The sequence below is a fragment of the Galeopterus variegatus genome, unplaced genomic scaffold, assembly GCF_000696425.1.
Source record: "Galeopterus variegatus unplaced genomic scaffold, G_variegatus-3.0.2 Scaffold150, whole genome shotgun sequence".
Classification (NCBI taxonomy): Eukaryota; Metazoa; Chordata; class Mammalia; order Dermoptera; family Cynocephalidae; genus Galeopterus; species Galeopterus variegatus.
The window spans coordinates 176,848-188,154 of record NW_007726261.1 but is presented as its reverse complement, the minus strand read 5'-3'; the positions used below and the strand labels follow the sequence as shown (position 1 = coordinate 188,154).

At 43.7% G+C, this 11,307-nt stretch overlaps 1 protein-coding gene across 2 annotated transcripts in view; it reads left to right on the top strand.

Annotated features, from left to right (window-relative positions):
- The first annotated feature begins 10 nt into the window (after positions 1-10).
- NTAN1 (N-terminal asparagine amidase) overlaps positions 11-11,307 on the top strand; it is a 15,543-nt gene continuing 4,246 nt past the window's right edge. The window contains exons 1-5 of one of the 2 annotated variants that reach the window (XM_008591714.1): positions 11-130; positions 6,564-6,666; positions 6,743-6,808; positions 7,113-7,221; positions 9,626-9,699. In XM_008591714.1, coding sequence (XP_008589936.1) covers positions 50-130; positions 6,564-6,666; positions 6,743-6,808; positions 7,113-7,221; positions 9,626-9,699 — 433 coding nt within the window. In that variant the 5' untranslated portion in view covers positions 11-49. The remainder of the gene's footprint in view (positions 131-6,563; positions 6,667-6,742; positions 6,809-7,112; positions 7,222-9,625; positions 9,700-11,307) is intronic. The other variant, XM_008591708.1, reaches the window with a different exon arrangement.

Sequence of the window (11,307 nt, the reverse complement as noted above, 5' to 3'; positions counted from 1 at the left end):
CTGGGGAGGCCACCGCCTCCCTGGGCCTGCCCGGGCGGCCGCCTCCGTAATGCCGCTGCTCGTCGAGGGGCAGCGAGTGCGGCTGCCGCAGTCTGCGGGGGACCTCGTCCGAGCCCACCCGCCTCTGGAGGTGAGCGGGGCCGGGCTCGGGGGCTTCGGGGCGGGCCTGAGGGGAACCTGCCAGGCTAGCAAGAGTCCTCACCCCGCCGTTACCACCCGCTCTCCCCCGAAACCGACTTTAAACTTGGCGCAGCCTTGATGCTCTGGGCACATCCGGAGCCCCGGCCGCCGACTTCTCTTTTCACTCGAAGGATCCGCGGAGCTTTTTACGTTAGAGGGCATCTGCTGAGGCTCCTCTTTTACAGAGGAGGGGACCGGGGCCCAGAGAGGTTAGGTAACTTGTCCAGGGTCGCACAGCACCATGGCTGAGGACACCCGGGACCCCCCATTCCTAGACACGGCGGTCTGTCCCCTCCAATCCGGACTTGGCCCGTTTAGGCAAATCTGGGCACCCGCCCTTGCTCACTGGCACTCGCAGGGGATCCCCACCCTGTGGTGAATGTTGCATCGTCCCCGAGTCTTCAGGAAGCAGGGCGAAGCTTACTCCAGGGTGGCTTCGGACAGCGTTTGGGCGGGAATATCCTGGCGGGGTCCCCTAGTCCTTCCTCCTCTTACCCCCGTACCCCCAGGACATAGGGTGCCTGGTTATTTTCAGCCAGAAGAAAAGGCCCTGCTTTTCCCTGGCTGGACTGTGGTGAGGACCACGCCCTGATAAAAGGGTTTTTTTTTTTTTTTGGGGGGGGGGGGGGTTGTTTGTTTTTTCCTGTTTTTGTCCTGGAATAGATCTCCGAACTCTTAGTCCATGCTTATGCAGGGATTGTTGGGAAGAGGGTTCTTAGGCAAATGTCCCACTTGCCACAGATCCAGTTAAGGGGAAATCGGTCAGTTTATTGATTTAAGAGATACATATTGAGCCCCTGATATATGCTGGGCAACGTGCTGCCCACTCTCCCCACTCTCAGGGTGTTTACAGTCTAGTTGGGGGAATGGTTTTTAATCAAAGGAATGGCTCAAACATAAACTGGTAAGTGCCGTAAAGAAAAAGTGCCCCCTTTCTCTCAGATGTGATGCAAAGGAACTTGACCTAGTCTGTGGGGTTTGGGAAGGCATTCTAGAGGTTTCCTGTGTAACAGTTGTACAGTTTGTAATTATTTTATCTACTTGCTTGTTTTGTTTGTTCTCCCTTCGATCTGTCCCCAGAATGTAAGCTTCCTGAAGGCAGATTGAGTGGATGTATCTTTGTATCCTCAGAGCCTAGGGCATGGAATTTGCGCTCAGTAAATATTTGTTACATAAATGAAAATGATCCGAGGGATGACAAGGACTTACTGACAGGGAGAATGTAGGAACCGGCCTGTGGCTCACTTGGGAGAGTGTGGTGCTGATAACACCAAGGCCACAGGTTCGGATCCTGTATAGGGATGGCTGGTTTGCTGACTGGCTGAGCGTGGTGCTGACAACACCAAGGCAAGGGTTGAGATCCCCTTACCGGTCATCTTTTTAAGAAAAAAAAAAAAAAAGAATGTAGACAGCTCTGTGTGACTGTCAATTTGCATTTCAAGACAGACAAGGGTAGTATTAGCCAATACCTACTGGGCTAGGCATTGTGCTATGTCACTTTTCTTGTTCTATGTCATTGTCACACCATTAATTAGTGAAGCCAGGAGTAGGACTCACCAAGGAAAAAAATTTCAGCTGCCTGAAGAATTTAGGTGATGAGATCTCTCCTTTTATGTCTGTCTGAAAATTTCTGTGCCAGAAAGTTAGATCATTGTCCAAGGCAGCTCACTAAGTGTGGAGGGGGATGTATGGTGACATGCCAGGGCGGCTCCTCTTGAAGGAAGGTTTTGGCCTATTTAGGAGACATGGCCTAGAGAGGCTATGTAGTCGGGACCAATTCATGTTAGAGGAACGTGGAGGGGGGATCGCTTTGATTTGCAGCAGTCTATGGGAAGAAGGATGGAGGCATGAGAGAGATTTGAAAAGGGGAAGAAGGGCTAGGGCGTTCTAGTTGGGCAACGCACCTGGGGTTGGGGGTTCCTGGTGGGCAGGAGGGAAATGGCCCTGTGGGTGAGTGGACTGGCCAGTTTTCCTGGAACAGTGAGAGTGAGAAGGGGGAGAGTGGAAGATAAACCTAGAAAGGTAGGTTGTGACTAGATTACTGAGGGGCTTAGACAGATCTTTTACCTAATGAGCAATTGGGAGAAATGAAAGGTTTAATTATTTTTTCTATAACAAGCAGTGTGTCTGCTTTGTAGGGAAATAGAAAATATACATTAAAAAGAAGAAAAAGTCATTTATATTCACATCCATTCTTTACATTTTGGTGAATATCCTAACATATTCTAAATAGATAACCTAAAGTATATAATCTACTTTTAAAAATGACAGCATACTGTATATCATTTTACAGTGTATCTTTTTCATGTAACAGTGTGTTGTGGGCATGCCTGTCTGTAGTTACAAGTAGCATATAATAACAGCAAGAATAACAGTAATATAGTGGAACTGGCTGAACACCACAGCACTATGAAACACAGCTCTTCCCATTTTATAGATGAAGATTATGAGGCATACAGAGGTTGAGTAGCTTGCCCAGCTCCCACATCCTGTAAGTGGTGAAGCCAGGATTGGAACCCTGGCAGTCTGGCCTAGACACTAGAGTAGCACGGTTCAGTGCAATAGTCACTAGCCACATGTGGCTGTTTTCATTTAAATTAATTAAAATAAAATACAATTAAATAAAACCTAAAATCAGTTTCTCAGTTGCACTAGCCATATTTCAAGTGCTCAACAGCCACATGCGGCTACTGTATGAAACAGTACCGATATAGACCGTCGCCATCCCTGCAGAAAGTTCCTCTGGGCAGTGTTGTCTAGAGCCTGCACTCTTAACCAGTCACTGGATGCTTAGTAGCCAGTCCTGCAACATCTTGTTTAATGGTTCCATAGAATTCCACAATATGAATGCACCATAACTTAGTTCTTACTTTTAAATGTGTAAGTTATGATGTTTTACCAATGTGCACATTCTCAGTGCTAAATGTTTATAATCCCCCTGTAAGTATTCCTACAAATGAAATTACTGGACTCAGATTTTGGAGCAAAAAGTGATGTAACAAAATAAGTGTTTTGAAGCAGTGATGGTGGCAGCCATCTGGTATGATAGACTGGGCAAGGGAGACGTCCTCAAAGACAGGGAAGCAGAGATGGGGAATGGTGACAGCCACCTCCTGATAAGCCCTGGTCAGGGGCCAGGTGCAGTGCAAGCCCACTACACCCCTCCTGTCAGTTCATCTTCACACCAGCCTTAGGAGGTGGGCACCGTCATGCCCGTTTACCAGAGGAGGAAATAGAAGCACTGAGGGCTCGCAGCATGCCTGAGGTTACTCGGCAAATGTCTTGCTCTATGTCTTATTGCTTATAAATTTTATTGCAATAATTTAGATGTAAGCCAAGAAAGGACCCAACTGAGGGATAGGAGTGGAAAGAAGGCTCAATTTTGAGAGTTGCACCTATTAATAATTTCTTATACACCACTACGCTTTACATTCACAAAGCACTCTCCCATTCTCTCTCCCATTATAAAGGAAGAATTGGCCAATATGGCAGCAGGGGTAAGGGACAGACGATCATGCCTGAGGTTACAGCAAAGTGATTTCCACAACACAGGTCAATAAACTGCAGCCTACAAGCCAACCCTGTTGGTGTATAGCCCATGAGCCAGAAATGGTTTTACTTTTTTAAATGGTTGAAAAAAATCAAAAGAATAATGATATTTAGTGACATGTGAAATTATATGAAGTTAAATTTCAGTGTTGCCTATAAATAAAGTTTTATTGGAGCAGAGCCACTTCTATTTGTTTATGTGTTGTCTGTGGTTGCTTTTATGCCACAGCAGCAGAGTTGAGGAGTTGCAACAGAACTTGGATGGCCTTGCAAAGCCCTAAATATTTACTATCTGGCCCTCTTCAGAAGAAAAGTTCGCTAAATTAATTTCCAGAGCACTCAAAAACAAGAAAAAAGTTTGCTAACCCCTGAGTTAGTGCCATTGAATAGAAATTGGGAAATGAAGACGAGGGAGTGAGGCAAAAAATATTTTTTAGTGAATATTACTGTCCAGAGAATATTAGAATTTGAGAAAACTGGGGCCACTTGTACATATTTCAGAAAGAATGTGAGTTTATAAAGTAGCACTGTGTGTTTTCCCACATAGAAGTTTGGCTAAACTTTGTTCATCTTTTAAAGTGGAAGACCAAAGCAGCATACTGTGTTAGTTTTGTGGCATTCTCTCTTCTGATGATTTTTGCTTTTATTTCTTTGGGAAATAGTAGGAGCTGTGTTGAAGAGAGACATGATTTCTGGTCTCTCTGAAAGTGATAATCATTTCTCACAAATAGCTTTGCTTGTGGGTGCCAACCCAGTTATGAAAATGAATGGTAAAAACTGGCCTTTACTCCTTCCCTCCCCTTCCCTTAAAGAAAAAATAAAAAGGTGAGTGTTAGAGGAATAAGAAAGAGGGAATTCTGAATTCTCCCTTATGTTGAATTAAGGTGAGGTAAGAAATGGTATGAATGGGCCGGCCCGTGGCTCGCTCGGGAGAGTGCGGTGCTGATAACACCAAGGCCCCGGGTTCGGATCCCACATAGGGATGGCCGGTTCGCTCACTGGCTGAGCGTGGTGCTGACAACACCAAGTCAAGGGTTAAGATCCCCTTACCGGTCATGGTAAGAAATGGTATGAATGGGCCGGCCCGTGGCTCGCTCGGGAGAGTGCGGTGCTGATAACACCAAGGCCCCGGGTTCGGATCCCACATAGGGATGGCCGGTTCGCTCACTGGCTGAGCGTGGTGCTGACAACACCAAGTCAAGGGTTAAGATCCCCTTACCGGTCATGGTAAGAAATGGTATGAATGGGCCGGCCCGTGGCTCGCTCGGGAGAGTGCGGTGCTGATAACACCAAGGCCCCGGGTTCGGATCCCACATAGGGATGGCCGGTTCGCTCACTGGCTGAGCGTGGTGCTGACAACACCAAGTCAAGGGTTAAGATCCCCTTACCGGTCATCTTTTTAAAAAAAAAAAAAAAAAAAAAAAAAAAAAAAAAAAAAAGAAATGGTATGAAAATAAAAAGTGTTGACCGAGACAAGGTGGTCTGAGTTTTAGAACATTGATGTCTACAGCAGGCGAAGTCGTTTTGCCAATCCAGTTTTGCACTGCAGTTCATTAATCCTTAGTTCCTTTCTTAAATTGAGGGCCTTGACTCATTTTAATTGATGCCTTGCTTTCAATTAATGGAAGTTCATTAAAAGAAAATGCTATATATCTAATTAAGCTGAGTATTGTTTATTATAGTTCTGGTATTTTAAGTAACTAAGCACTAACCTAAATTAGCACCAGTCATGAGAAATGTCAAGAAACCTATATAAAACTATAAAACTGTTCTCCAGTGTAGGCAATACACATACATACATACTCTATACCTACACATTTGAATAAGAATTTGGTCATTAAGAAGGAAATTATGATACATTTTAGTATTGTATAAATTTGATGTTTTTGAAAAAAATGTTTAATTCAGTTTTCATTAAAGAATTTGAACACCTGAGCTCTTTTTTTTTTTTTTTTTTCAGGCTTACTGCAAGAATTTATACAATTATTCATGTAGACAAATTTTTGACACCTAATATTAACATATCTGTCATAAGTTTATCTTTTTTTTCTTCTTCAATAATAACATTATTACATTATAGAACATTTAGAGAATAGAGAAAACAGCCACAGTGTTTGCTCTAACACAATCATGATTCTATTGTTGAATTTCCTTCCAGTATTTTTTCATTGTATTAACAGCATATTTGTAGCTCTTTAAAAAAATTTTATTTTTTTTTAACTTGTTTTTCAGTTAACATTTCAAAGCTATTTTTCCCATAATCTTCACTTCTCATGACTGTGGGGCTAGTGGTTGTGAGCTGGCTCCACATATTTTACTTACATCTTCTGTTGCTTCCAGCTTTTTGCCATTCTAAATAATACCGTGATGGACACATTTTGAGTTATTCCTTTAGAATAGATTTCCATAAGGGGTTTCTAGGTTAGGGGATAGGGAAGTTCTTAACCCCTCTTTTTTAAAGAAAGGAAAGAGGGGATGTGTTTTCTGAGCCACCCCATTTGTTATTTCAGTCTAATCTGATTCTCTTTATGATGTAAAACTGTCAAGCGTCTCACACTCTTTAATAACTGCGATACAGGATTTTTAGATCATATTTCATAGGTACTAACATCTTCTTTTATAGGTAAAAAACCCAGAACTTCATTGTTTTCTCTGCATTGCTCCAGATGATTGTAATTGCTGACTTTTTATTTTAGCCTTTCTGTCAAATAATACACACACCTCAGACATACTAGTGTTTCCCACTTAGAGTACACTTTGGCTCTCTCCACCTCTCTAGTTATTCAGTCCTCATTAATTTACATCACTATTTTATTCTTTTTTTAATTAAACAGGAAAGAGCCAGACTTCTCAGAGGTCAGTCTGTTCAACAAGTGGGACCCCAGGGCCTTCTGTATGTTCAGCAAAGAGAGCTTGCAGTGACCTCCCCAAAGGATGGTAGGTTAGGAAGCAGTGAATTGGGCATTATCCCAAAAGGCTGTTGGATATTTTATTTTATTTCTTTTTTAAACAGGCTCCATCTCCATTCTGGGTTCTGATGATGCCACCACTTGTCACATTGTGGTCCTGAGGCACACAGGTATGATGAGAGAGATGAAGGAAACCGTTGCTTAAACTGACCCAACATTTGGGACCATTTAATTTCTTGATTTGAGTTTCCTGGTGTCCTAATTGAAACCTGACTTCACTCACCTTTTTTCTAGTCTGCATGGTATCTCCCTGTTGCCTGGTCAGAAGGGGTTGGCTGGGCAGCACAGACTTTTCTATGTTTTTTTCTTACAGGATATTCAAAGCTGAGGCGGTCTAATGGACAGGAGTAGTCTTGGCTTGCTCACTGAGTTCTCATCAGGAATAACATAAGTCATTTCACCCTTGTTCTTCAGGTAATGGGGCTACCTGCTTGACACATTGTGATGGAACCGACACCAAAACTGAAGTCCCCTTGATCATGAACTCCATAAAATCCTTTTCCGACCATGTTCAATGTGGAAGGTGAGCTGCATGCTACTCTACGATGTGAATCGAGAACTTTGCACCACTTTGTAGAGGAAATAGCTGAGGATGCTGTTATAGCAACACAGACACGGACACCACTGCGTCTGTCTTGTTCCACTAGAGCAGAACTCGGCTGAGCTTTGGCACTGTGTCAGTAGTTGCTGAGTCAATGAATGGATGGATGTTGGGCACAGGCAAGGATTCAGTGTTGGGTTTTTTTTTTTTCCTTTTTGTCTTTTTTCGTGTCCGGCAATGGATCGCAACCCTCAGTGTCGCGCCCGTACCAGACTGGGACCGGCAATGGGATCGCAACCCTTGGTGCTGCGCCCGCACCTCACTCAGCCAGTGAGCGGGAACCGGTCTGTATGTGGGATCCGAACCCTCGGCGGGAGCGCCGCTGCGCTCCCAAGCGGCGCACTGTAGCAGTGCGCCACCGGGCCGGCCCATCAGTGTTGGGTTTTAAATGGAAGGTTTGATTTTGAACCTGTAGTTTGACTTTCAGTAATATACTTTAAAATGTTCACATATCAGATGTTGCTTCGTCATACCCCAGAAGTGGTATCTCTTCATTCGTTCATTCCTTCAGCAATTATTTGTTGAATATTTCCTATGAGCAACAACTTGTTACAGATGTCAAGCACGTAGCAGTGAACAGAGTACAAAAAAACCTGTCCCCAAGGTGTTCATATTCTAAAACAAGGAGACAGTCAATAAACAATATAGGCTGTCCAGTGGTGAGGACTGTGGAGAAAAACAAGGCAGGCAAGAAGCCTGGGGATGGCTGGGGGGTAAGGGGCCACAGTATTACCTTCAGCATGTCACTGGTTCTGCTATGGATGCTGGGTGAGAAATGGCCTCTGACCTGCTCTCTCAATGCTAATGAAGTGTACGCCACCTTTATTTGACAGAGGCCGACACTGAGGCTTTGCATACCCAGAGTCACACAGCTAGTTAGGTGTCAGGACTATGCTGTCAGACCACTGCTCACATACTTGTTCCCTCTCCTTTCTGTCATTACATAGGAGTTGGCAGGCATTGCTCTCATTTTATTTGAAGTCTGAGGTAGTGATTGAGTGAACTGTTCATCATATGCAGGTACTTAAAATCTCAGGAACTAAAAAAGAACCCCCCAAAAAGCTATCAGAGTTTCGCTAGTGCAACACAGACCAGTTTTTAAATTTGTTTCTGGCTGAGTCTGTGTCACAGGCAGGCGGGTCTGGCTGGCTTCATGGGTGTGTGACCCATGCGGTTTGCAAAATGGCATTTTCACTGTGCACTGGGCCCTCCAGATTATGTAGCCAGACTTGGCCACTGGCCCCACCCCATGATTCTTGGGACATGATTGTTAGAAATTCCTGGTCTGTTCACAGAAGAACTAATTTGGTCACTCTGGAAGACAGAAGGCAAATCGGGTAGCCCGGGGGTGTGCAAAAGCCACAGTGGTCACAGCTCCCCTTACTGCCTCATGTTTCTTATGCAGTCACTTGTGACATGTAAGATTCTGGGTCATCCCTTAAGAAGATTTTGCATCTCAGTAGAAAGTAATATGAATTATGGCAGCACTTTCCCAAGCACAAGTTCCCAGGTTGTTATGAGCTGTGGAAAAGGGGTTAACAGACAAGTGAATGCAGGAAACACAGGGTTAAACTGAGTTAGTTTGGTTTTGTCAATTATAGGACTAGTCAGAGCTTTACTCTGCTAATGTGCATTGGACTCCCCTAGGGAGGCGTTACAGTAGGCAGGATTTCCCAAATTTCTTATTTAACTCCCAAAACACTTTTTTTTCCATTTCATGTCTAATGGAACACACTTAGAGAAAATCTGGTGGAGTGGTTATAAGCATGTACTTTAGGAACAGACCCCATTTCCTCCTCTGTAAAGGGGAGATGAGAATCCCTCTCTCACCAAGATATGGTAGACATTAGAGACAGCATTTGTGAAACATCTACTTAACGGTGAGCTCTTACTCACCAGAGGCTGTCTTCCCTTCCCAGTCACATACCCCAGTTCCTCTTAGATGAAGACATTTAATCGGTTTCTGTAAGTATCCACCTTGGGTTGGGTACATAAATGACATGGTAGAGTCACATTCTTCTAGCACAGTTTCCTATCTTCAGTGAGGCAGCATCACATTCATGTTCAGATATAGATCCCCTTGGTCATCAGGGCACCCGCCTGGGCACGGTCCCCAAAAGCTTGCTGCTGGCCTTGGTAGTCTCTCTCATTTACCCCTATGGGCCACACAGGTATTTTCCATGTGTGCTGTGGCATGAAAAAGGCCCAGAAGCACTGCTGTAGAACGAGGGTTCATGGAAGCTGGGGACTAAAACTTAAAGTGAAACTAGCGCACACTGTCGATGTATTGTTCTGGCTTCTGACCACTGTCCCATTTCTTTGCCAGGCTGGAAGTGCACCTCGTGGGAGGCTTCAGTGATGAGAGGCAGTTGTCACAAAAACTTACTCATCAACTTCTTAGTAAGTGCACTGTTTTTCCCCCCAAAATTTGATAAAAATTTGTACCTATTTTTGCTTGGTTAAAAATCCCAACTAGTACAAAGCCTGAGAGGGGCACACCTACTTGGAGTAGCATAAAGAAACAGAACTGCTTGGCTTGGAGTTTTACAAAAAGACTGACTAGCACAGAGCTAAATTTCTAGGGGCTAATGGTGATGTGACAAGATATTCTTTTAAAATAGCAATTGATGCATTCCAGAATAGTGAATTCTCTGAATTGGATAAAAACAGAACCACCCTCTTGGCAGAAATGTCCATTTTAATCTCCAGAAAATTAAAACACTGATAACACTTTTTCCTTATTAAATTAGCAAACATTAAAAAAAAAAAAAAAAAAAAAAAAAGACAGCCATTGTTCTATGTTAATTAACCACCAAACAGGGAGGTGGGCTTACACAGTGCTGGCATATACGTTGGTGCAGCCTGTCACGGAAGCAATTTGGCATCATGGCTTAAGTTGTAAAAGGTTCTTATCCTTTGGCCCGGTAATTCCTCTTCTGTGAATCTATCCTAAGAGAATAATCTGAGATGTGCACAGAGATTTATGCTCAAAGATGAGCAATAGAATATTGTTTACAATAGGAAATAATCTAATGTCCATCAGAGGAATAGTTCTGTAGTCACTAAAAAATAATACTTATGAAGAGATTTGAATTACATGGGAAAATACATATGTACAAAAATATCAGGCTATGAAATTGTCTACGTGGTATGAGTGGGCATAAAATTGTCTCTATTATATGAGGTCAGCTGTTGTGATGTTATGATATGTACATGTTGATTTTCATCCACGGTTCCTGGCTGGTTCCAACCTTCCCTGCCTTCCTGTCTTGGAGCTGGCCATAAAGAAATTCTCTGACCTGTCTTATCTGATTGTAGGTCATAAGACCCCATTTGAGAAAGAGTCCCACCCCATACCCAGTAGGAAGGAATACTGCATAGAGAGGCTGAGAAGAATCTGAACAAAAAGGCCTTGCTGGATTTCCCTACCCCCTCTGTTAGTGTTAGAACATAACTTTTTGTCCAGTCATATTTTTACATGGTTGTCCATGCCTCTGTTATGCCTACGTCATGAAGCTTCTATATAAACCCAAGAGCATAGGGTTGGGGAGCTTCTGGATAGCTGATCACATGAAGGTTCCTGGAGGGTGGTGTGCCCAGGGAGGGTATGGGAGCTCCACACCCCTATGTCGCCCTATGTATCTCTTCATCTGTAGCTTTTGATACATATTCATAAGGGAAGATGTTTACTCTTCTTCTATTCTTCTGCCTTTTTTTCCTGATTATCAGAGTCATAAAAAATCTGGTCATTGTAAGAAATTTAGAAAATACAGGAGAGTATAAGGAAGTAGGTTTTTAATGCCCATAATCCTGACACTGTTAATATTCAGTGTATTTTCTTCCACAATTTATTGAGCACAGCTGTGAGTGGGAAAAACACACTGTCCCCCAAAACGTCTCAGAATGAAGAGAAAAATGAAAGGCTTGGTCTGGTCTCAGAGGCCCGTTGAGGCTGCAAGTGCAGTGGGTCGGAGTGGGCTCAGCGGCTCCCCCCCCCCCCCCCCCCCC